The sequence below is a fragment of the Ctenopharyngodon idella genome, chromosome 5 (genome assembly GCF_019924925.1).
Source record: "Ctenopharyngodon idella isolate HZGC_01 chromosome 5, HZGC01, whole genome shotgun sequence".
NCBI classification, from domain to species: Eukaryota; Metazoa; Chordata; class Actinopteri; order Cypriniformes; family Xenocyprididae; genus Ctenopharyngodon; species Ctenopharyngodon idella.
The window spans coordinates 103,994-130,794 of NC_067224.1; the positions used below are offsets into that span (position 1 = coordinate 103,994).

General features: G+C 37.3%; 5 protein-coding genes across 8 annotated transcripts in view; 4 read left to right on the top strand and 1 right to left on the bottom strand.

Moving 5' to 3' along the window:
* The first annotated feature begins 302 nt into the window (after nt 1-302).
* On the top strand, nt 303-3,662 carry arl6ip4 (ADP-ribosylation factor-like 6 interacting protein 4). Its single transcript, XM_051894919.1, has 6 exons — nt 303-450; nt 1,168-1,316; nt 1,531-1,815; nt 2,818-2,935; nt 3,011-3,080; nt 3,168-3,662. The coding sequence occupies exons 2-6, from the start codon at nt 1,190-1,192 to the stop codon at nt 3,222-3,224; spliced, it is 657 nt and encodes a 218-aa protein (XP_051750879.1). The 5' UTR covers nt 303-450; nt 1,168-1,189; the 3' UTR covers nt 3,225-3,662.
* Nucleotides 3,663-4,437: 775 nt separating this feature from the next.
* mtrfr (mitochondrial translation release factor in rescue) lies at nt 4,438-6,126 on the top strand. The gene is made up of 2 exons (XM_051894920.1): nt 4,438-4,857; nt 5,064-6,126. The coding sequence occupies exons 1-2, from the start codon at nt 4,585-4,587 to the stop codon at nt 5,283-5,285; spliced, it is 495 nt and encodes a 164-aa protein (XP_051750880.1). The 5' UTR covers nt 4,438-4,584; the 3' UTR covers nt 5,286-6,126.
* Nucleotides 6,127-7,775: 1,649 nt separating this feature from the next.
* Nucleotides 7,776-11,466, top strand: kmt5ab (lysine methyltransferase 5Ab). The gene is made up of 8 exons (XM_051895624.1): nt 7,776-7,899; nt 8,127-8,215; nt 8,853-8,973; nt 9,052-9,214; nt 9,327-9,417; nt 9,677-9,736; nt 9,812-10,002; nt 10,678-11,466. Exons 1-8 carry the CDS (start codon nt 7,890-7,892, stop codon nt 10,886-10,888), a joined length of 936 nt encoding a protein of 311 aa, XP_051751584.1. The 5' UTR covers nt 7,776-7,889; the 3' UTR covers nt 10,889-11,466.
* A 392-nt stretch (nt 11,467-11,858) lies between these two features.
* rilpl2 (Rab interacting lysosomal protein-like 2) lies at nt 11,859-19,679 on the bottom strand. The gene is made up of 4 exons (XM_051895625.1): nt 19,271-19,679; nt 15,625-15,776; nt 15,326-15,445; nt 11,859-13,910 (listed from the first exon to the last, which is right to left on the bottom strand). Exons 1-4 carry the CDS (start codon nt 19,562-19,564, stop codon nt 13,889-13,891), a joined length of 588 nt encoding a protein of 195 aa, XP_051751585.1. The 5' UTR covers nt 19,565-19,679; the 3' UTR covers nt 11,859-13,888.
* Nucleotides 19,680-21,794: 2,115 nt separating this feature from the next.
* Nucleotides 21,795-26,801, top strand: part of fsd1l (fibronectin type III and SPRY domain containing 1-like) — a 28,973-nt gene continuing 23,966 nt past the window's right edge. For all 4 annotated transcript variants that reach the window (XM_051895618.1, XM_051895619.1, XM_051895620.1 and 1 more), the window contains exon 1: nt 21,795-21,949. In XM_051895618.1, coding sequence (XP_051751578.1) covers nt 21,935-21,949 — 15 coding nt within the window. In that variant the 5' untranslated portion in view covers nt 21,795-21,934. The remainder of the gene's footprint in view (nt 21,950-26,801) is intronic.

Genomic DNA, 26,801 nt, shown 5'->3' on the forward strand with positions numbered 1-26,801 from the left:
CAGAGAGGATTTGTTTTTAATGGCCCTGTAAGTTCAAGTAAACCATCGAAATATGAGGAAAACATTTTTAAATATATTTAAAATGGGGGAATTGCGTTGTTACAAATAAAATAATCGACTCCATGCACAACTACGCAATGCTTACAAAATCTTTAACACATTTTAAATATTTGATAAAGGGTGAAGGTGTCAATTTACATGGCCGAACATCACTTTTGGCCACTTCTGTATTTATTATATATACATATATTGTTATATTTATTTATTTATTTATGTAAGCATATTGAACTATTTATTTATTTCGCCTGGATCTTTTATTTTGAAAAGATCACGAAACCGGATATCCGGCATTCTGTTGTTGTGACTGCACAGCGCACTAGTGCTGCTCTCTTCAGGTGTAAAGGTCTTATTAGAAATCAGAAAGAAAAGAAGCTCTGGACTGACGGACGAGTAAGTATTAATGAGCGTTATTTATTGGGCCACTGTCAGTCAGTGCTGCTGACGTCATCTGATACCGGGACGCGCTAATATTCAGCTCAGGCCTGTTACAACACACACACACACACACACACACACACACTATACAGCCTATTTCTGCTTTGGACTCTTCAGCACTTGAGGAGTTTATATGGATGTACCCGCAGTTGTGTTGTTCTCCAGACCGACAGGTGGCAGTGCAGAGGAACTATCGGCTAAACCAGCAAGAAAGTGCTTCACTGAACTGTACAGTTAACTTGTCAGATATTATAATTATTATAGGTCATTTTCACAAGTTGATGAACAGTCGAAATTGTGCCATACTAAGCCGAAATTAATTACAAAATTATTACAAAAAGTTATAGTCATAATTTCGATTTTTTTTATATCATAATTATGACACACAACAAGTGAATTGTATGCTATAATTATGACTTTTTAATATCATAATTAAAAATTACTCAATTATGATTTTTTCCCTCATGGGCTTCCATACTTTTGTAATAATTGTGTAACACTCACACAACTGTCTTAAACATGAATTTGACCTTATTGTTAAGTGTTTCCAACGTTCTGTATTTGGTACATGTTGTTTTGTTTTTTAATCTGCACTTTGATAACATTTGCATTTTGTACAAAGATCATATTGCTTTGAAACAGTATGAAACAGGACTTCTGCTTTCCTGACAGCGTCTCAGGTGGATCATTACTCATGGGAGGGAGCGATGCTGGCAGATCCGAGAGCAGACACCGAGAAGAGCGCAAATCCCGGAGCTTGTCATCATCAGGCGTCAGGAGAGACAGTCCCAGCCGGCAGAAGAAGCATGACCGCTCCTCCGGTGAGAGAAAGTGCTGCTCTCAAACTAACGGCTTCTTATGATACATACATTGAGTACTGTGTGCATCTTATACATTAATGGTTAGTTTACAGGGAAAAAAGAAAATTCTGTAATTAGCTTGACCCCATAAAGGCTGTCGTATGAAATAATAGTCAGGAAAATCAAACAGTATGTGTACACACAGTATAACACTCAACTTCTGCTCCGAAATTAGAGAAGAAGAAGATGAAAAGGAGAAGAAGCTCCAGCTCTTCATCATCTTCAAGCTCCACTTCCACATCCAGAGAAAAAAAGGCCAAGAAGAAAAAGAAACGACGAGAAGTTAAGAAGCTGAAGCGTGAAAAGAAGAAGGAGAAAAAGGAGAAGAAGCGTCAGAAGAAGTTGGCATTGAAAGCTGAAAGAGCGGCAGTGACAGCTTCCGTATCGACTCCTGTTTCTGATGACAAACTTCAGCCGTTCCTGCAGATCTGGAGCGAAGAAACTAAAGAACACGGCCCTGGTACGAGCTCGCAAACACACATCTGAAAAATACAATTATCAACACTTGACAATAGGGTAAATCACATAATGCATTAACTTTAATGTTAGTTAATCAAAATACAACTATTCATTGTTAGCAGGGTACCGCCGGTTTCAAGTTTATCAAAATAAAGGTCTTAAATATCGTAAATTGTATAAGAAAAGTCTTAATTATTATTTTAAGAGGTCTTAAATGTGGCGACTGAAACCCAGTAATTGTGAAATGGCTGACTGTGATGATTAAACATCAAAAAGTGATGATTTATTGAAATAAATGTGAGTGAAGCTTGTTTCAAAGTAAAACACGTTCTCCAGGCTCACGCTCTCATATTACCTCCGTCTGATAGAGGAGAGATAATGAGCTCACAGGGGTAACCGCTACATTTCTGCTGTTTCATGAGCGCCATCTACTGTCAGAGAGTGAAACTGCATTTTCGTTCAGCGCGTCTTTTTGACCAATGCAAAAATTGACATTTCTATGCAGCATAAATGATTATAAATATAATGATTTTTACTTTTGAATCATCCCTTTTCTTTAAAAAAAATGACTGAAATGTGAGGTTTATAATTTTATAAAACTTGGTTTTTGTGAAAACCTGTATTATTTGAACGTTAAAGTTGTTTAAATCATGTTTTTTACAGTCAGTTTACTATTAATTGTTTCCATAGATATTGCACTAATCCTCCGATATGGTATTAATAATTATATTTGCGCAGGTCATAAATTTGACTTTAAGATCCCCGCAGATACTCTGTTAGTTCATGTTAGCTCTGGTCCATTACATCATATTAACAGATAAAACTCTTGATTTTAATATATTAGTAAATGCTGAGATTAACATTAACTAAGATTAATAAATGCTTAACATGTACTTTTCATTATCAGTTCATATTAACTAGTGTAGTTAACAAATATATACAAATGGAGATTGTAAATAAGTGTTTGGAAATGTTGTCATGGCAAAACTTCCTCTGACCGCAGTCATGACTGACGAACAGAAGGCCAGTTTTTGCACCAAGAGGCCGATGACGAAGGAAGAATACGAGGCGAGGCAGAGCGTGATCCGCCGCGTCCTCGACCCCGAGACCGGCCGCACCAGGTGCGTTACTGACCTGTAGTTTATATCAGCTGCTTCATCCAGACAGTGAAACCTGAACATGATGAATCTTTACAGGCTTATAAGAGGCGATGGGGAAGTTTTAGAAGAAATCGTCACCAAGGAGCGACACAAAGAAATCAACAAGGTGCGTGTCTTTCTGAACCATTCTGTTCATGTTTAGTGAACATATTTGAATTTGCGAGACGTCATTGTCATGATGTTTTTCACACAGAGAGCCACTCAGGGCGATGGTGACGCCTTCCAGAAGAGATTGGGGATCAGCAGGTAGCGAAGTGGCTCAGTTAAGACAAGTCCTTCCCAATCCAAAGCCTTCTGCATTTCTACAGAGTTCTACAGTCCTTTTGTATTCCTCTCTCTTGACTAAATGTCATAGAAATGCAGTGTGCGAATGACATTTTGCTCTCAGACTTTCATTTTTCAGGTTAACTACAGACTAAGTAGGAGTTGAATAGTAGACTTCACAGGAAGTTGACAAATGAGGTTAATTAAGCCTATTTAATTTAACACGTTTTACATATTTGACGTTCTTCAGCATTCTTCAGATCAGGAAGAGACTGTATCTCAATTATCTGTAAACTTTCTTAATGGCTTATTTATTTGTAAATAATGTCATTTTCTGTCTGATTGTATTCTTTGCCATTGAAGCGCCGGTGTGATGTGATGACACCAGAGGACTGCTGCCACGTCAATAAAATATCTTTGTGCATGTTGGATTTCTTTCTTTCAAATATGAGCTGATTGCTTCAGCTGAATTCACTGCATTTCAAAATGAGTGTATGTATAGGCATAAGTGCGTTATCTTGACCTGTGTGCAGTGTATCAGTCGGACATGCGCACTTCTTAGGGTGTGTCTGTAAAAGACGTCTGTAATGTTCATAGTCAGTGTAGAAATCGTTCAGATGAGTGTTTTACTGTATACTGTAGATGACCTCACAAAATATACTTCTGTATGTAAGAAATAATGCAGGAAATATGAAATATAAAATGTCTGGGATTATTAACCGAAACTGATTCAGATACAATACATTTGACAATACACGCCTCTTTGTTACATTAAAATTCAAGGTCTTGTACACTGTGAATCATCTTGATCGGAGCAACAGTACTATTGCTTGGAAATAACCCTTCCGTATGCAAAAGTCCTCGTTATTTCTCTGAATATGTTCTCATTTATTTATAAGTGCTCATTTTTTTATTTTCTGAAGTCTTCTTGTTGACCAACATCCACTTCAGCAGTTCAGACTGAACAATGATAGTTCAAGAGCTACAGGACGGCAGACTCTTTGCTGTTGTATAATAATGAATTTAGTGTTATTGTTAAATTAAGTGTTAATTGAAATAATGTTTAAGTCATTATCTTTTTGATTTGATTATAAATAAGAAACAGTATTATCTAACACAATATAATTACATTACAGTGAATAACTAATATGACCCTGATTGTGTAACAGGCCAGTAGGTGGCAGTGTGAACTCAGTCTGAATCATCATCAAATAAAAGAAGAAGTGGTGTGTGTATGCTGGAGTACGCTGTATATTTAGTTTCAGGGAGGTTATTTGAATACGTGTAATTAGTTTTTATATTAAGATTGTGCTCTTATGTGTCGCTGCGGGTGGAAACAGTGAAGGATGACCTCAGTCAGTCACCGGCTCTTCACCGCCTGGAAGCTGAGGCGAACTCTGACCTCTGGACGCTTACTTTCTCCTCAGAGACACTGGACATTCACAGGATGGCCGTTTGTTTTGGCTGCTGGTAAGAAATACCAGATTGACCTGCCAGTTGTACATGAGGAAGAGCTTGAGGAGCAGTTTGTTCGGGGATCTGGACCTGGAGGACAAGCCACCAACAAAACCAGCAACTGCGTCGTGCTGAAACACATTCCCACAGGGATCGTCGTGAAGGTGCGTTCATTTATGATCTTAAAGGGTTAATTCACCAGAAATGAACATTCTGTCATTAATTACTCCCCCTCATGTTGTTCCACACCTGTAAGACCTTCGTTCACCTTCAGAACACAAATTAAGATCTTTTTAATGAAATCTGATATCTTTAATCTTGTGTAATCTGACCATTATTAAACTATTATAATAAAGAATCTCATTCTCAGTGTCACGAGACCAGATCGGTGGATCTGAACAGAAAACGAGCGCGAGAGATTTTACGTGAGAAACTGGACGTCTTCAAGGGTGAAGAAAGTGAACTGCTGAAGATGAAAAGAGAATCCATACAAAGAAAGCAGGACAAACGGAGGAAAGTGAATGAAAACATGGAGAAAAAAAGACGATTCAAGGAGAGGCTCTGCTCCGAAGAAGAAGAAGAGAAACACTGAGATTCATTCATTACAGAAGATGAGCTGCACATGATTCAACCTTTGTTTTCTTTTTAACACTTTAACAGTGTCATCTGTACATTGAGAAACGGGCTTTTATCCTGATTCGGGAGCTGATCCAGCGCTGGACTAAACTATATCAACTAAACTAGTGGAAATGTTTCAGCTCGTGAGAGAATTAATCTTTTGTCCCTGTTCAGTTTCTGTCAGACAGCAGCTTGAGTACACAACATCTGTCAAACTGGTTAATAAACAGATGCAGACAGCCCCTAAAGATTCATACAGTCTTTATATATATATATATGTACCTGCAGTGAACATCAGTGAGTTTCATCATCGTATGTACAGGAATCACCTCACATCTGCTTCATCAAGGAGGGTTTAATTTGCTTGATATTTTTTTAATCATCCAACATTATCCTCATCATGTGATAATATCATAAGTGTGTTTTAATGATGTGTAAGCTGACATTATTAAATATATATATATATATATAAAAATGATGGCAAGTGATGGATGGATTTTGTTGATGAAGTATTTGACATTTGATATTCAACAGTGTTTCGATCTCCTGCATTGACACCACTGTATCTGAGCTGAGCTGGATGATGACATCACTGTTCACTCCAGTGCTGATGCAGATAAATTAACTAAATTAATAACTATTGATTCTGGAATGAATCAATACTGAATTTACTTAAGATGGATAATGACACCATTTTCTTTAAGAGCTGCTGTGCAGCCAAAATTATATACAGTTATCACTGTAAAGCTGCTTTGACACAATCTGCGTTGTTAAAAGAGCTATAGAAATAAAGGTGACTTGACTTGGTAACAGCCTATACTCTTATTAGTCTCATTAATCTTACAGGCTCGTTATTCTAATTGAATTTATTGATTGAATGCAAGAATTTGACATGAAAATGCACACGCCTAGTACTGTAGGGCTGGAACATAAATGCCCCTGGAAATCAATTTAATGTGGCAAATATTGCCCATTACTGAAAGGTGATTTTCTATCACTGCTGTGAACTGAACATGTATACAATAAGAATACTCTGACACCATAGTCATATAGATTCAAAATACTATTCATCCAAAAGGTATTACCTCCAAAACTTATTTTTGAACAGATTAGTAATTAATTTAATTATTTAAAATGTATTTATTTATTCAAAATGAACCAAATTTAAATAATGAGTCATTACATCATCAACTCTTCTTCCAAAACGTGTTTTTGTCTTACCCTGATTCACTATGGTAAGCCTATAGCGTTTATATTTTAGACCTGACGGGATGGTTTTCCAGCGAAGTTCGTCACTCGGCCGTGTGTGTCTCGTCATGTCTGTAAATAGAGAGCAGTTGCTCCGGTCTGCTGTGGGAGTGGCTCAGAAACGAGCGAGAAAGATTGACACGGAGCCGCTAAATCTCCAACCTCTGGGGAATCACCCGGGAGAAAAGAGGACACGACAGAGCTCGTAATAAAACAAGAATCAACATTAGGTGATGATGAGAACTGAAGGATTTGAAATGTAAAAGTGACGCGGAGATGATGGTGTTTTTATCACTCGACAGGTGAGTAAGGTGTTTTATTGAACTCTAACAGAGTTTGCTGTAAAATATGATCTATTGTGAAGGATAATATTCATATGCACAGTCACGCAGACCGAAGCACAACCAAAACAATGTTCTTCTGCAAAATGCATGCAGTTTTGTTTTTAACCGCTAGAGGGCCAAAAGTTATACAGTGTACCTTTAAATCTTGTTTTCTTGTATTGGTCATTTTAATGTCAGCAGACTCCCAATTATCCTGGATGATTATTTACAAACATTTCCCGCCTCACAGATGTTTATTTAGTAACAATTAAAAAAAACATTGATTGCAAAAATAAATGTAAAAAGTTTAGTTTAAAAATGGCATTTTGTTGGTGACAATTATATTTACAAAGAATACTGGGAAAAGTATACATTAGTGTCCATAAAGAGTGACTGTAGTTGATGATTAAATAATTATTGAATGAATATTGAATTATTAAACCATTATATAGTTACAAGACCACAATAAATTGGACTGCACAATTTCTAAATATTTACTGAGAAGAGACTTTTAAAATTATAATAACGTGTCAAAAGAAGTGAGGTCTCATTTTACATGATTTACTCTGGTAAACAGATGCTGCAAGATTTACGAACATAACATGTTTTTCATAACTTTGCCGTTCAGAGCATTGTACACTTTTCTGTGTATCTATACAAAACATCTGGTGTATTTTGAATCATATGATGTTTATTAATTACCAACTTATTTGCAATTCATTAATACATTGGCAGGAGTAAAAAAAACAGTAAAATCTCTCGTGTTTTAATCTTTGTATGCATATGTCTATGTTTAATCATAACTGAAAACTAGAGAATTTCATATCGGAAGTACGTCACGAAGCACGGCGCTCTTTAAACCAATCACACGCCTCTTCTACAAGAGTTTGACCAATGAACGCTGCGATTGATATTTAAAAACCAGACAGTCTGACATCAAGTTATTTACCTCAGCATGCTGTGGTGATTATAATCCTTTCTGTCTGTTGTTGGAAATCTAATCCAAGATGGGAAAAGGTAAAATAATAAGTTTACAGATTAGCATGTGACTCACAGACACGCGTTTGATTGTGAAAAACGATGATTATTTGAATCGATCAGATTTTTAGTGACGCTTTTGCAAATATTGTATCATTATTTTCGCGTTTTCTGCGATCACTTTTTGCAGCTCGAGCCCTGACGTCAGTTGCAGAATACATACACATGATATTTCATGAAATGAGCTTTATTTATGCATTTATTAGGCAAAAAGTCGACCAAACAAAGACCTGTGGAAGGCAGTGTGAAGGAGAAAGCTGAAGTGGCTAAAGAAAACAAACACGGAAAGACACCGGTAAGATTTGATGCACGAGATGAATGTATTTTGAACTTTGTTACTGACAGTGTTGGATGTGTAATTAATTACGAAGTAATCTATTTAATGTAATCTAATTACTTTTCCATTGACAAAATAAAGTAAGGGATTACTCTTAATTTTTCTGTAATTTAGTTACTTCTGATGTGATTGCATTAAATACTGTATAGTCTATAACAATTCTATATAAAACAACAGTGGATTTAACATCAAGATTTAATGTTTTAATGTTAAAATGTATGTTTTTACTGTAATCTTCTCCCTTTACACACTTTGGTCAGTTGAAGAATAATTTATTCAGTTGTAAATTGTTTATTTGAAAGAATCAGAAGTGCAGTTTCACGTCCGCTCGTGTTGTTCGACTGATGGGATTTAGAAATTGAGTAATCTGATACTTTTTAGATGGAGTAAACAGCACAACAATTTAATTACACTGTTGAATATGTAATTAGTAGCTAGTTATTAATCATTTTCTTTTTTCTTTTTTTTTTTAAAAGAGTAACTTACCCAACACTGCTTACTGATCGATCTGTGTCTCTTTGTCACCTTAAACAAGTTAAGAATACATATTGCTTATAAATAAATTGATATGATCGAATATGTGTTTGTGTCTCAGACAAGCCCGGGTCAGCTCACCATACACAGCTGTCTGAATCCAAACAAGCCGCTTCGGAGTAACCCACTCGCCCCTTTATTACACGACAATTCTGCGGCGGACACGAGCAAACAGAGTGAAGGTATTCGCTTATATCGTATTAAACACATTTATCATGTCAAAGGTGTTTTACTCCCTGCGTTCTTCTTTCTCTGGCTAGTCAAAGATGCAGATGAGCAGAATACACCCAAACAAGGAAACGCTGACAAACAGATCCTGAACTGCTCACACAATGATCCGACTGTTCCTCAGAAAGATTCTGGGACAAAGAAGCAAACAAAATCTGGGAAAAGAATAAATGGTGAAAAGTCAACAGACAGGAAGTACGTCTAATAAATTGTCTATCATCTGTGTGTGAGTTTGCTGTTTTATTAAAGTTTATTTGTGACGTCCACAGCATCATCTAACCATGTGATTTTATCTTGTTTTCTTCAGATTGAAAGGCAAAGAGTCTGAACTCAATCGAAAGGTCACAGATTATTTTCCTGTCAGGCGAAGTTGCAGGAAGAGCAAAGCCGAGTTGAAGGTAAACTCTTCCAGAATTTGAAGTGTTTTTAAATGTTTATTCTTAAAGTCGGTATGAAATGAAAATATCGGTTTCTAATATCTGTCACAACATTATGGATGGAAAGATCTGCCATTTCATATCAACTTCAATGTTTCAATTTGGCATTTCTGGCTCTTTTGATGAGGACTGAACGAACTGATGAGTCAATGTTCAACATGTGCCAAAATACACTGTTGTCATATCAAGAGATAAATTTGGGCATGTTGTTTTGAAACAGTGTGAAAAGCAGCGGCACATTGATGATCTGATCAGAAACGGTGTGGAAGAGGGGCTGAAGGTAAGCCTTGAACAATCTCTCTATGTTGTGACGTGAAACCTTTGCTTGGTTTAAGCATCTGCTGTTTCCCATCAGGTGAAGTGTATCGAAGGGAAAGGAAGAGGGATTTTTGCAGACAGATCGTTTCAGAAAGACCAGTTTGTAGTGGAGTATCATGGAGATTTGTTAGAGATTTCTGATGCCAAAGCAAGAGAGTCTCAATACGCTCAAGACCCCTCGACGGGCTGCTACATGTACTATTTCCGCTACCACGACAAAACCTACTGGTGAGTGTTTGTGTTCGGACATCAGCTTCTGGTGTAAAGAATCTCTGAATGGTCATGCATGTGCTTTAATTCAAGATCTGATGTGAACAATGCGATCTGTGGCCCTGTTTACGACGTTTTGAGTTTGTCCACTTTCGACCACTTGCAGAGGTAGTTGAACTCATTCGACCGGATTGCTTTTGTAGTGTAGAAGCTTGTGTGCTTTAGTTGAACAGCCACAAAACACCGCCTACTGACCTAATGCGTAAACATTATGGGAAGAGCTCTAGCCAGACGGGATTTAAACTTTCAGTTGAAGACGAAAAATGTACCAAGCACAATGTTCTCTCACCATTCCTGATTTCTAACACACACTCTCAGCGTTCGGCTGGTCTTTCAGAAACGAAAGCTGCTCTCCGTGTGTTTTTCCGTCGTCTCCTTTCACATTCAGATGTAAATTGCGTGAGCTTATTTTGTCCATTAGATGAAAGATCTGAAAAAGCCCACACATTTACCCACCCATAGACCCTCCCCTCCTAGAAATCAGGACAGAAGTGGTAGAAAGTGGACAGAAGGGATGGATTATGTGATTTCGGACACAGCCCAGGTGAAACTGGGAATGTTAAGCTTTTACTTTGACTCTACTGCAAATAATTTCCCTCAATTCCAAGTATAATTGCTTGTACACTTTTCTAGTGTTGACGCTACCAAAGAAACCAACCGTCTGGGCCGACTAATCAACCACAGTAAAAATGGAAATCTTCAGACCAAACTGCATGATATAAACGGCACGCCTCACCTCATCTTCCTGGCCTCCAGAGACATCGAGGTGGACGAGGAGCTGCTGTATGATTATGGTGACCGCAGTAAAGAAGCCATCGCTGCTCATCCGTGGCTCAAGAACTGATTCGCTCTCACTGGAGCGGTGTTTGCTGATGGAGTAGTGTAATCTAGACGTACAGTGACATGTGACATGTCTGAGTTGACTGGACAGATGGTACCATAAAATGAATTGTATTGTCTTATGAAAGTTTAGTTTTTAAATGAATACATCTTGGGTTAAAGCTGAATGATGTGAAACTTTTTAAGCTAATTGTCTAACCACTTAATGGTTGGGGAAAGTTCACTCAAATTAAATTTACTCACTCATGTTGCTCCAAACTTTCAGGACTTGCTTTTCTTCAGAAGAACACAAACTATTTTGAAGAATGTTTTAGCTTAAAGAATGTTTTAGCTGTTTTTGTCAAACTTTCAAGCTTCAAAAAGGATCATGTGTGTTTTGCACAGGAAAGATCAATGTATATGTTTGGAAGGACATGAGGGTGAGTAAAGGACAACAGATTCTCATTTTCGGTGAACTATTAGTTTTAATGAGTAACATTAGAATATCAATCTCTGACTTTAATGATAAGAGAGACGGGTATAGTCACTGTACATTTGTTAAGGCAAGTTGTTTGTGAAGCAATTAAAAAAAATTTTTTTTTATTCCTTTGTCTTTAACTATATTGAAGTTTTATAAGGATTTGCAGCATTACAGAAACACAATATAAACCATTTGTGTTTTAAAAATGAATAGTGCAAAAAATGTTCAGCTGCAAATACACTGTGTAATGATTGTCATTTTAGCAGTTCATTTTAACCATGAATCCATTCCATTTATTATTGAAATAAAGCATACCACAATCCACATCAAACGAACTTCAGGCAAAGATAAAGACATTTGGAGGATTTTCATTGTGACTTCTAGAATAAAGGAAAAACCTGTTAGACGCCACCCTGAAGGAGTGTAACGCTAGAAAACTGAGCCCTGTAAACACACTTGTGTAGGACATGAATTTTACTGATTATTAAATAATTCAGACTCAGAGTAAATAAACTTTTTCTGTGACCAAAGATTTTTATTGCATTTCAAACATAAAAAACAATTCAGATATAAGAAACATCCAATAGGGAAAAGGAAAGCAACAGACGCACCAGTCGGATTTATGAAAAAATAAATAAAAAATACTGTAAAAATCTTTATATATGCAATTCTTCATGTGCCAAAAAAGAAGTAATTTTTGGACTTTATAAAAACAAAAGCTGGATAATAAATGTATTTAATTAAGTGACACATCATATTTGATTTTCTCGTGTATTTCAACAGGTTGTACATGTTTATTTCACTGTTGGATCAAAGAAGGAAAATAATGAGTCATTATTTGATTTCTTGTGTAAGACAGCCAGATATACCTCTTCTTTTTAGTTTACATTTAATAATTTAAATCATTTAATATTATGCATGTTGCTATGTTAAATCCAGGGGCCAGTTGTTCAAAAGTAATTGATCGGATTTCAGCTGTCGAATTGGATCAAATCTTGAAAATGGAGAAAAAAAACAATTCTGAAACCAGATTAGATCACAAAATTGGTTTTGATCTGGATCAAATCATCAGTTTGTTGTTCAAAACTTTTTAGTAATATTAGGATACCTTTGATCCAAAAGGGGTGGAGGTCAGGAACAAAAATGTAATAAAACTTAAAAATTTTGTATTTTTTGACCAGTTTTAATCATGTAATATACATACACAAATTTTTTATTTTGCTCTTGATTAGTTTAACTGTTAAAATAATGAATTAGAAGTAGACATTAGGCTTCATATTTAGCCTTTCGGTAACCTACTGTAAAGTAAAAAAGAGATTTTGGTGCCATAAAATAATCCCCAAACAGCTGTATATATCAAAAATATATTTAATTTGAAGTGTTTTAATCACTGTTTGTAAACTACATTGGCACAATCATAAGAGATGAACCAGTCAAAAGTTCTTTGTGTAACTTTTCTGAGAGAACGCAAAAGCATTTAAATATTTTTTTTTTTACCCCATCTCATTTTTCTATCACTGTGTCCCTTTAGGGGCTCCGTAGAGCACTAGTAATCCAGATTTGGTAATCTGAAAAAGTGTGTATCTGGATCAGCATGATCCAATCCAATTTTGCTTTGAAAAACGAGCACAAAAGTAAGATTACCTGATCCTGGATAAAAAAAACATTCCAAATCCAGATCATTCTGATCCAGGTTAAACTTTTTGAACAACTGGCCCCTGATAACTCAGTAATCCATGTAAAAACAACAGGTCCAGGTATTAAGAACAGCATTTCTTAATATCTATAATTGTCAACAAAGTTCATACTGCAAGCCAATTAAAAACGCATTTTTACATTCATATGGCCAACAATTTACCACTTCATATACCTCAAAGAGATTTATTAATTATTGTTACCTGGTACAGTTGCCTTCAAAAAAACAAATCAAAAGTATTTTAGTTGAAAAACCAAGTAATTTTAACTCTACCATCCCTAGTTTATTAAAATTAGGACTAGAAAGTGATATACAAAGTCATATGGACAGTTTCTGTCCAAAAGCGTGTCAACAGATGCTGAAGATGTTTTCTAATTCAGTACGATCTTCAACAAAGTCTTAGAGAGCAAATCAATGCGTTTGAGATAATATGTATAGTATTTAGTATTGTCACCAAAATCAGTCCCAAACTGTGTCTTTGTGCTATTTATGACATGACTAAATTAAAACTGATTCTAGTGATGTCATAGTGTATTACACTAAAAATACTGAGCTAATGGAAGATAAAATAGATGTAGTAAAATTGTAAGTGTATATTAGCTGCATTTGTGCTTCTGACATCATCTCATTCATGTTTCACACTCAATGATGAACTAATTGAGAACTTACAAACACCAAGTTAAAAACGTACTCATTTAAAAACAAGGAGTGGGAGTTAGGCAAAGGACTTCCAGACAGAAATGGGTCAGTCCTGTTAGAAAAGGCACTTGGCTCTGTTGGAAAGGGCTGAGCTTGTTTCACATGTGTTTGGTTTGTTGTATTAATCCTGGTAAGGTTTTGCAGATTGACTATTTTTGTCGAAATGAGAACCTGAAAAAAGAGAAACGGTTTGTCAACAAGATAAGCCAACAAATACGGTCCGTGCAGCAAAGACCCACACTAGATCACAAACAGCATTATTCTTCAGATCAAGACGTTTATAGAAAATAAGCTTAATAAATCTCTGCTGAGAAATAAACATCTTCAACATAGGTGCGAAATTTCACTGATGATACAAACTTTTCAAACTTTGAACCAGCGAATATATTTTTTGTTTCAATTATTTTACTTTAAGTGTTAAAATTTTGTGAATATTTTGAATGGAACACCAAGATTACAGGCATTTTTCCATGGTCTGTTTTGCTTGTATTTATCAAATGGCCAAGATCCCCAAGGACTGAATTTGTACTTATTCTACTCACTGAAAACATGACTTACAGAAGTAAATATTATTATCATTTGGACATAAAGGTTTTTCTCTCCATCTTGAGGAGTTTTTCTTTAACATGACTTTGACAAATGACTAACTCAAGATAGAAGGGCAAACTCCAGCGGGCAGAACTCCAAACCTGCTCCACAGCAGTCACATGAGGCTTCAATAAATGAAGAATGGTCAAGAAATTCTACAAGGCAAATCCTGCAATACTGGCATGTGTATTTTAAACCACTTACACTAGTGGTCAAAAGTTTGGATTAATTGAGATTCTTTTTTAATTTGTAAGAAAGAAAATCATCATATTAGAATGATTTCTGAAGGATCATGTGACACTGAAGACTGGAGTAATGATGCTAAAAATTCAGCTTTGATCACAGAAATAAATTACACTTTAACATGTATTCACATAGAAAACTTATTATAAATGGTCAAAATGTTAATGTTCTTACTGTATTTGGGATCAAATAAATGCAGCCTTGATGAGCAGATGAGACTCTTTCAAAAACAATAACAAATCTTAATTATTACAAAATTTGTGTATCTGATATCTTGATGTAAAGCTACTTGGCTCAATTAGCTCAGACTTTTTCATTTGTCCCCCAAAAATGTGTTGTCCAAAATGTAATTTAAATATGATGTAGTTTCTGATCAACATAATAATTGAATATCTTAACTGAAATGTAGTTGATTAAAACAGTCTATCATATCAACTATTTTTGGTATCACTTTATTTCGAAATTCTACTGACTATAAGTAACTTTGCAACTACATGTCAACTTATTCTACTAACCCGAACCCTAACCTAACAGTCTACTGATACTCTAATGACAGTTAATTGACATGTAGTTGCAAATAAATTAGAGTTAGTTGACATGTATTTACTTAAAGTTAGCAGAATGTCTAATGTGGTCTATCAAAATAAAGAGTAACCCTATTTTTTTTATAAGACCTACTTTTGGTTAAATAAACTTGATAAGTATAAAACTGCACAAAGACATGTGGCATCGTGAAGACACTGGCAAACACTCACAGTTTCTGAATAGTGCTCTTCTCTTTGTTCTCCTCTATAACGCTGGAGGGTGCGGGCTCTGACTGAGGAAGCGTGTCCAGCTTTACTTCCACCATTTTCTGCGCTGACCCGAGGACCCCACTGCAACACATCACATTTGACCTTATGTAAATCCTAACCTAACGTCTTTCTTCTGCAAAATAATTTATATTTTGAAGAACATTGGACCTTACTGACTTTCATTTTCATATCTAAAACAACAATAAAACTCTTTCTTTTTGCTCTGCGACCCTGTAAATGTGCATTGATCAACTCTTTACCTCTTGTAGAGCTGCAGCTCCTCTTGGGCCACCATAAGCTGGGCTTTGAGTTTGTTTCTCTCCTGCAGAACCTCCTTTAACTCCTGCATGGTGAATCGTGGTCTGTTTGGGTCTTTTAAGTCCACAACTAGTTTGTTTGGCCCAATACTTTGCTATGGTACAAGGTAAGAAAAAGAAAAATATGCATGGATGTTCACAATAAGACAAGTAACATGTATTTCACCCAAAAATAAAAATGCTGTCATCATTTACTCTCCCTCAAGTTGTTCCAAACCTGTATGAGTTTCTTTTTTCTGCTGAACACAAATGAATATATTTTGAAGAATGTCCATAGTACAGAAGTCAATGGTGTACATCAACTGTTTGGTTACCAACATTACCTCAAAATATCTTCATTTGTGCTGGATACTGTACACAGGCCACCAGGGCACCATACAGACTTTATCAAAGAATTTGCTGATTTTCTATTGGAGTTAGTAGCTGCGGATAAAGTCCTTATTGTTGGTGATTTTAATATCCATGTAGATAATGAAAAAGACGCACTGGAGTTAGACAACACGTGTCAGGACCCACTCATTGTCAAAATCATACTTTAGATCTAATATTGTCACATGGAATCGATATTGATGCTGTTGAAATTCTGCAGTAGAGTGACGACATCTCAGATCATTATCTAGTCTCGTGTATACTACATTTAGTCAAGGCGGCTAAACTGCCTCCATGCCATAAATATGGTAGAACCATCACTTCTTCCACTAAAGATCACTTTATAAATAATCTTCCTGATCAGTTTCATCTCTTTAGCATACCAGACAGTTTAGAAGACCTCAATGTTGCAACAGAAACTATTGACTCTCTCTTTTCCAGCACATTAGACGCAGTAGCTCCTCTGCGCTTAAAGAAGATTAAGGAAACTAATCCAACGCCGTGGTACAATGAGCACACTCGGGCCCTTAGGAGAGCAGCCAGAAAAATGGAGCGCAGCTGGAAGAAAACAAAACTAGAAGTCTTTCGCATTTCGTGGAGAGAGAGAATGATTGAGTACAGAAAGGCCTTAAAAACGGCTAGATCTGCCTATTTTTCAAATCTCTTAGAAGAAAACAAACAGAACCCTAGGTATTTATTTGATACAGTGGCTAAATTAACGAGAAAGAGAGCTTCAACTTCTGATGTTTCCAAACAGCACAGCAGTAATGACTTTATGAACTTCTTTACTTGCAAGATTGATAATATTAGAGAGAAAATTATAACCATGCAACCGTCTACTACAGTATCGCGTCTGACAGTGCATTGTAGTGTCCCTGAGGAAAAATTCAATTCATTCACTGCTTTAGGAGAGGAAGAATTGTCTAAACTTTTTAAATCAACAACATGTATGTTAGACCCTATACCGACTAAGCTATTGAAAGAGATGCTTCCAGAGGTCATAGATCCTCTTCTTAATATCATTAATTCATCTTTATCACTAGGATACTTGCCGAAAACTTTTAAGCTGGCTATTATTAAACCTCTTTTTTTTAAAAAAACCACAACTTGATACTAGAGAATTAGTCAATTACAGGCCGATCTCGAATCTACCTTTTCTGTCAAAGATACTAGAAAAGGCAATATCATCAAAACTACATTCCTTCTTGGAAAGAAATGGGATCTGTGAGGATTTCCAGTCAGGATTTAGACCGTACCATAGTACTGAGACTGCTCTCATTAGATCTGTATCAGTTTGTAGTAGTAAACGAAGAGATGTCATATCGATCACAAGTTCAATATGGAGTACCGCAAGGCTCAGTACTAGGACCGTTGCTGTTCACTCTGTACATGCTACCCTTGGGAGATATCATTAGGAAGCATGGCGTTAGTTTTCACTGTTACGCTGATGATACTCAGCTCTATATTTCTTCAAGCCCTGATGAAACTTACCAACTCACAAAATTAACAGAATACATAGCTGATATAAAAAATTGGATGACCAGTAATTTCCTACTACTAAATTTCTAATTATTGGACCAAAAACTTCTTCACGTAATAACCTAGAATACTGTCTAACACTTGATGGCTGCTCTGTTAAGTCTTCGTCTTCAGTTAGGAACCTGGGTGTGCTCTTTGATACCAATCTTTCATTTGAAGGCCATGTTTCTAGCATCTGTAAAACTGCATTCTTACATCTTCCATTACATTTGCATGCTTTGTTTAGATTGTCTCCACCTCTACTGTACGTATCCCTCCCCCTTGAATGTATATAAACTACAATGTATACTGCCTTAGTTAGACTTGATGACTGCAGCTACCGACAGCACGTGTTCTCAATAAAGAATCTGCTGAAGATACATCCAAGTCTCCTGGTCTTCGCTTCTGAGATTTCCAACACCTGGCATACACATAACACATTATCTATTTATGTTTTCACCATAAAAGGATTGTTAGGCTGCATAAATTAGGTCAGCCGGAACCGGATGTACTTGTTACATCAGAAGAAGAATGGCATCTACGCTCATATTAGTCTCTCTGTTTATCCCGAGGTTTACCATTGTAAGCTGGATCCGGGCCATATCCAGATCAGATGGAGGACCTGTGCCTAGACACGACAACAACACATCCCTAAAATGTCAGCTAGATTGTGTCGACTATCCCCTGTGAAGGCCTCGACAGCCATCAGCACAGATCCTTATGACCGGCTTCGTCTTCATACTGGCGTGATGATTCCGATCTTCAAGCAAAAGGAACTGGATGAAATATTTGAATGCTATGATCCACAATATGATTTAGTCTGAATCATAATTACACCGTGTTCCTTCGTTGGCCAGAGGAGAACTGAGCGACTGGGCCTGGTTTCTCCCAAGGTTTTTCTCCATTCTGTCACCCGATGGAGTTTGGGTTCTTGCCACTATTGTCTCTGGCTTGCTTAGTCGTGGACTTTAATATTCAACAATATTACTGATCTGACTGTAGTGAGTCTATTGGATGAGAGCTGAACTAACTGATGATCTTTACAAATGAACTGAATCAACACTGAACTGACTTCAGCTGAACAATGACACTGTTTTCTTTTGGAGATGAGTTTGAATCACTGAATCATTTTCCTCTTATCACTGTAAAGCTGCTTTGAAACATTCTGTATTATTTGATAATTATTTGATTTCACTTGACATTTGATATTCAACAGTGTTTTGATCTCCTGCATTGACACCACTGTATCTGAGCTGAGCTGGATGATGATATCACTGTTCACTCCAGTGCTGATGCAGATAAATTAACTAAATTAATAACTATTGATTCTTACATCGGAATGAATCAATACTGAATTTACTTAAGATGGATAATGACACCATTTTCTTTAAGAGCTGCTGTGCAGCTAAAATTATATAGTTATCACTGTAAAGCTGCTTTGACACAATCTGCGTTGTTAAAAGAGCTATAGAAATAAAGGTGACTTGACCTCCTTTTTTTTTTTTTTTTTTAAACAGAAGGAGGGATGAGTCAATTATTTTGTCTTAATCCACATTATGCTGTTGATTGATTGTATTCAACCCAGAATATTTCTTTAAAAGCACCCCAATGTGCAGTCTTAGTATCAAGAATTATAATATAATAATATATTATATATAATTCCTTATGAATCTTGTTCTGAACTTCACATGACCCCACTCACATTATCAGTATTACCACTTGAACCTTCTGCTACTCTGTCCATTTCTCTCTTCATATTGTCCAGCTCCATCCTCAGCTCCTCCATCGACAGATTGTACTTGTTCACCATGGTCTCAAACATCTCCAGCACACGGACGATTTTGAACTGTAAATCCGAGAATTCCCGGCCACCTGTGTTAACTTTTAATAAATCTCTGCCGATCACGTATGAAATGTCATAAACATCTTCAACAGTCAGATCTAACACGTCCTTGTCGAAAGCCTGCATGGGTGAGCTGTCCTCCCGCCCTTCCATTCTGATCCGAGAATAACTATATAATCACTGCTCAAAACAGAAGATATGGCGAGTTCAGCCTCACTGTCCCAATGAAATCACAAATCACCCGACAACTTCCTCTTCCAAACTGACTCCTGCTTTACTGCAACTTTGAGCGTTTGATTGACGTGTTAACCAGCCAATGGGGAGTCGCTCCTTGAACAAGACGGTCAAGCCTGAGCCAACCAAAACAGCTCCTGACAATCCCGTGGGACAATTCTGTGCGTAATTTAATTTGATGAAAACAGATTTATTTTGTTAATGTCATAATATTTCTCAGCTGTTCTCAGAGCTTAACTACACAAAGTGACCAAAAGAACCCAGCTGGCAAACTGGCAACAAATATACACAATATAATTAGTATTATTATAGGCTACAGGAGACAGATGTTGCTGAGAGCATGTACAGATGATGGCGAAATAAATGGAAACATTTGCAAATTTAGTTTTTATAAACTTATACACCCATACCCATCTAATTTTTGCAGAATATATAAAATACACCTGATATCGTTTTTATTAATTTCTGAAAAGGTTAAATACTGAACCATTTGGGCCTAACTGAGCTTACAAAATGATGGTTCAGAAGTTTCTTGTGTGTGTGTGTGTGTGTGTGTGTGTGTGTGTGGCAGTAGCTGTTCATTTTCTCTCAGGTGAAGCAGTGTCCAGTGAAAGCTCTCGTCTCTTCTCTGTTGACCACTGCTGCTCTCAGGGGTGTTTCCCAAAAGCATCGTTCGCCATCTATGATCGCAGATCAGTCGTTATCAGGATAGTTCAACGAGAAACCATACAGTTCCACCGGAGAAAAATGAGAATTATTAGTCCTCAGATGCCATATCCGTAAATTATGGGGAAAATCTGGCGTTAATTCGATCTCAAACGGATTCATTAAAAGAAGTTATTACCACCAGTGACATCATTAACTAACGTGGTTGAAGGACAAATTTTGGGAAAACAGCCATAGCTCATTGATCTCTTAAACGAACGATGCATCATACTATGGTAGTTAAAGGGTTTGTTCACCCAAAAATTATGTCATTTATTACTCTCCCTCATGTCGTTCCACACCCGTAAGACCTTCGTTCATCAACAAAAATTAAGATATTTTTGATGAAATCCGAGAGGTTTCTGTCCCTCCACAGAGATCCGACGCAACTACCACTCCAAGGTCCAGAAAGGTAAGAATGACATCATTAAAGTACTCCATGTGACTCCAGTGGCTTAAACTCAATTTTATGAAGCTACGCTAGTGCTTTGTTTGCACACAAAAAAAAAAAATTTACCAAAATTTATTTACAAAAATATTAATCTCCAATGTGCGTTCACGAGAGCTTCACGACGCATGCGTGTTCACGTGAGAGCTGACATTGTTGCTTTGGATAATATTATTTTGTAAATAAAGTGGTAAATTATGTTTTTTTGTTTTGTTTTTTTTTGCACAAAGCGCTCACATCACTTCATCACACTGAGGTTCACGAGTCACATGGACTTTAATGATGTCATTCCTTGGAGTGGTATGCTGCGTTGGATCTCTATGGAGGGACAGAAACCTCTTGGATTTTATCAAAAATATCTTAATTTGTGTTCTGAAGATGAACGAAGGTCTTACAGGTGTGGAACGACATGAGGGTGAGTGATTAATGACAGAAATTTCATTTTTGGGTGAACTAACCCTTTAAGCAGCGAGTTACGTCGTTACGCATTGAGGCGTGTGCTTTGTTTATTTCTATTGTGGTCTTGATGTGAATTGATTCAATTGAGTTGGTTAAGTTTATTTATTTATTTATTTATTTTTGTTAAACTTGAATAATAAGTGCTGTGTTGATTTAGTCACCGTATTGTTAGATTATCCTAAACTTAAGCTTTCTTGTAAACATTGATTTAAAAAAAAAAAAAAAAGTTGTGTACCCATTTCTTTTTATGTTGTTTCTAGCACTGTTTGGGACTCAGGACAGGTGCTCTCGGCTTAAGTCTAGACAAAAGGATACACACACACACACACACACACACATGCACTTTCCCTGTTCAATCTTGGACCTCAAGGACACTTAGGGTTTCTCCTTAATCATACTTCAATCAATATAGCAACAAATCTACTCAGTTACTGACATTATATTTCAAATGTAAAGTCAGAGGAGAACTGGCCCCAGGACTGTAACCCGACCGTCACTCAGTCCTCCTCGAGCACACACTTTGGTGACGTCATGCCGCATAGAAGCCGGCTGGGAGAGACACACACTGCGCATGCTCAGTAATGCTCCTTGTTCCAGAGGGAATCATCGGGCGCCTTCATTGCTGCCGACATTCTCACTGTTCATGAACTGAATTCACTTCGTTTGCGAACCTCGTAATGGACTCTCAGAAAGTAAGTGTCACTCAGTGAAAGTGTTTGGAAAACAACCAATAGCTGAACTGTCTCCGCGGTCATCTGTGATCGAGTAATAATGTGTTTATTACACTATAATGTCGCGTATATACGCAGCACCGTTAATAACCGCACATAGACTCTCTTCATTCACATAAACGAGTACTGTAGGCCTGTTTACTGTAAATGATATTGAGTTTGTGGCCTTTATGACATTGAAGTTAGATGGCGTTTTAGAAATAGTGTTTGACTTGTAGCTGCATTCATGAGAAAACTGGAAGAAGATCGATGTTAGAATCAGACACACGTGTGTTTTTACTTTAATGTCCTCTGTGTTACATTACATTTGACTGATCCCTTGTTGCATAATACCATTATATTCTGTGCTATATATAAATGCTGGATCTCAGTGTGGCCCATTCTGTAATGTGTTATATAAACTATATACATCATATAATGATGAGTAGATTTCTGAATTTAACATGAGATTTAACCAGCATTATTGCACCTACAGGTTACATAAGAGTAGTCAGTATTGTATGTCAGGTTTAGTAATTGCAGAGCACCTGCGCTCCCAAGTTTACTCAGTAGAAGTAGATAAAGAGAGAGGAAGTGACATCACTGTGTTTCTCTTCCACACTTTATCTGAATGAAAAGATCCCTGTGTGATATTGAGCTGAGAGCTTCAGTACCTGTCAGAGTGTGTGTGTGTGTGTGTCTGTGTGTGTGTGTGTGTTCTTGCTTTCCTTGGTGGTATAAAATATTTTGGCATTTTTCTTATAATGCAGTAATTATTATGCAGCTTTTGCATTTGTCATGTTTTGATTAGTGATTTGGAGAGTATCATTAGAAATAGACGTTTGTGCAAGTTTCCTGAATCAGTGCCGGTCGGAGGCAGGGAATATACCGGCACACAATCCGGCTGTATTGTCAGAAGTGGGTCATGCCATTGTGGGTTTTGTGAAGGAGTCAGATTTCAAAGGGTACGAAGGATGTAACGGCTGGACTTTTGAACAGACGGACTGTGACATTCACCTGTAACTCAAAATTCATCTTATCTGGAGTCTAGCAGTCTGAAGAACCGTGAGGGATCAGATCGCAGCCCCTGACGTTAGATCAGGTTTACTGGCCTCCATAAACTCCTCAATGATCTGTATGTGAATCTGGTACAAAGGTGGACCGTATTGTTTATGTTGTCTGCTTTAGGGTGTGTATCTGTGATGGTCAAAGAGCAAATTACAGATAGATATTTAGAACCAAATCTGACTTATACTGTATGTCTGAACTAGGTCAGCTATGCCCTCTCATGTTTCTCTTTGCAGTTGACTCATAGTTTTGTGTTGATGAAGCTCAGAGTTGGGGAAATATATATTGTAAGCTGAATGTAACAGACAGAAAGTGTCCAAATATCTAACTGTTTTAAAACTCAGCTGGATGTCAAACATCCTCCACAGATTGAGTTCCAGCGTTTCTTCTAAAGGTCCAGCTCACATGATATTTATTTAGCTTTTTCTCTGTTTTTCTTCACACATCACATGTCCCATTGTCTCATATTTCATGTTCTTCGTTGACACTGTTGTCTCCTTGGTAAACAAACACTAACTTCAGAACTATTAGAGGTATAATTATTCATTGTGCTGGAAATGATGTGGGATTTTGTTATAGACCTTATTGTGAACAGTTCATTTGTGCGTATGATTCTTTTATTTTGCTTTTTTTTAACTTCAAACTGAATCTTCAGTGATGAAAATGACATATGCAGATCATTTTGTCTTTTTAAACCCGCTCCTGCGAACTCGTGTTCATCTGCCACGCCCACATCTCAACATCCAATCAACAATCGACACATAGAACCATGTCCCGCCCAACATTTTTTCCTTTACGACAATCCTTTACAACTGAATCTGTCACAATACAGAAGAAACAACTAAAGTCAACAAAATCTTTACGATATTTTGATTTATTTATTTGTGTGTGTGTGTGTGTGTGTGTGTTAATTTCCCCCTAAAATGATGTTGGGCGTTGTTGTTGTGATATGTGCAGACACATCTGTGATAATAAAAACGACACGATTGATTACTCGTGTTTTAGGAAATGCAAGCTGGGACAGACCCAGACAATGTAAGGATTGTGTATATTTGACAGTATGTTGAGTCAGTCTCTCTGGATTAGGCCCAGAAGTCTTTATCCTGAACTAGCATTCTCTCCTGGAGACAGATAGAGTGTGTTCTGGATTTGAAGGATTTAGGGACCGTCTGACCAGAATAGTATGCTCTACGTCATGCTGTCTCCACCCTACTGTTGACTGTGTGTTTGTGTCTGTGTGATCTCAGGAGAGAGATGGTCATCTGTGATGAGAGTAATTCATTAGCATGTGTACAATGATCTGCTGGGAAACCCTGGATCCGGCCATTCATGTGGACATAATTTGACATGTGCAAACTTCCTAAACACTGTTGCAGACCAGGTACATCCCATCATGACAGTGGTGTTCCTGGTGGAAGTGGCTCTTTCAGCAGGATAATGCACACATTGTTCAGGAATGGTTTGAGGAACCTGATGAAGAGTTTAAGGTGTTGCTCTGGTCAGGGCATGATTACCTCGACACATATGAGTTTCAAATCAACATGTTAAAGCAGTGAAAAGGAGACATCCAGGAGGGTCTCGGTTAGAGTTTGGATAGTCTTGCATAGCCAGACCTTCAGACTGACGGCAGAAGGTCTGGACTCTATCACAGCTTTCATTGGCCAAGGACCACCCAAGAGGACGTTTGACTGACATGTAAAGCAACCAATCACAGTTCATTTTGTTCCACGTCATGTTTAGGGGCGTGAAAATGAAAGTCGATGTCCCTACAATAACAGATCTATAAATTATTAATTCAAGAACGTTGTGCAAGTTTACTGCAACAATGGAGCCGCGACCTTCACATACTTTTGAAAATCCAGCATTTATTTGATCCTGATAAGCGCTCGTTGTCACGGTTGTAAACATGACGGCATTCTTCTACGAGGGAGTTTGGCGTCACAGCATTTGTTTCCAAGTGGACCATTAAAGAACACGACACACACGTCTCCTGGACATCCTGTAGAGTTCAACCAACCAGATGACGACTTCGAAACTACTGAAGTGTTTCCAGAGAAGTGTGCCATATACATCAGATGTTCAGCCAGCGGTCCGTAGGCGTGACGTCTGAGGCTGAGACTAGAGTTTGAAGCTAGTTGAGGTGGTTCTCTGATCAACATGCCTCCAGTAGAGGGGCTCTAGGCATGTCCAACTGGGAAGAGACCCCGGGGCAGACCCATGACACGCTGGAGGGATTATATATCCTCACTGGCCTCGGAATTCCTTGGGATCCCCCAGGATCCGAGATGTTGCCAGAGGAAAAGGTTTGGTCTGCTCTGCTTAGGCTGCTGTTTTATGAAATATGGATGTAATAAAGTCCACAGTTCAGGGAAGAAGGGGGCAGGAACTGGAAAACATTAAACGTAAAGTTTAATGATAAAACAAAATGTAAATAACATAAAAGTAACAAGCAGCAGCCTTCCTGCCATCTGCCGCATATAAACATAATGTCATAATTTAGAAATGAAAGGCATTTTTCCTTCCCTGATTTTAGCTCTCTAATTTGAACGCTCTGTTTTAAGGGGCGTGTCTCTGTGAGACTTCAGTGTAAACGCCCACTGCTGTGATTGGCTGACATCTTTGTCTATGAAACAGCTAAGTATTACTTTCTCGAAAACTTTTAGCACGTTTTTACTATTACAGCTCTCAAGGTTAACTAATCGTGAAAAGTGTTGATTATAGCATTACATTTAGATCTATGGCATTATATTTAGATCGTGGCATGAAAGGTTGCGGTGATGAACATTGTAGTCGATCACAGACATGTTGTTGAGCTCATGAAAGCAGTGATCTCGTCATTTCAACTCAATTTCTGCACACTAACGAATGCTTTCATCATAACTAACAGTGCAAATTCGATGTAAATAAGAGAATCGTTGAATAAAACGGGAGTTTTGGTGCGAGTCCAGAACTCAGTCACTGATAAACTCGCTCTGTTTGATTGACAGCTCCAGCGATTGTAAAGGAAGCGTTCTTTGATCACTTTCTATATATAATTTAATCACAGTTTAAATAACAGATTATTTTCATCCTACTGAGAGAAACAATGTGAAGTTGAGCGTTTAGTCACTGGTTTGATTTACTGACACACAGACAAAGATCATCTGACTGTACATGAATCATTAATATCAGATCAGGCATTAGAATGAACACAGTTACTGACATGTTGTTGCATTACTGTTGATATCGTAAAAGTCTGTTTGCAAAGCCTGCACCGAAATACGATTGATTTACAGATGAATCCACAGTGAAATGTACCGAATACAAATAAATAAAGCTCAACTGAGACATTCACATTGTTGAAAATAAATAACCATATTCCTAGCATTAGGATCTTTGAAAGGTAATGTTATTTTAGTCCTGTATCGCTCTTCTCTCCTCCTCATCTCACTAACACACCAGTGGGCGGGGCTAACGCTGCAATGATGAAGTAGGCGTTGATTTCTTCTGTGGAGGCGGAGTTTCACCATCTATAGACACATTCCAGGATCAGTCGTTCTCTGGGTCTGGTGTCAATAAAAGCTTTTATTGGACTAACAAGGAAGTTTTCAGTTCTGAAACTTACAGGATATTCTTACAGTACGATGACCTCTTATATATCAAAAGCTCAAGGAAAAGTTGATTTCTCAATTCATGATCTCTTTAAACCTCTTCAAATCATGTGTTTTTCACTGCATTGGTCTGTGCAACGTCACAAAGTTGTGAAAGTTCAGAGCGTGAAGTTTTT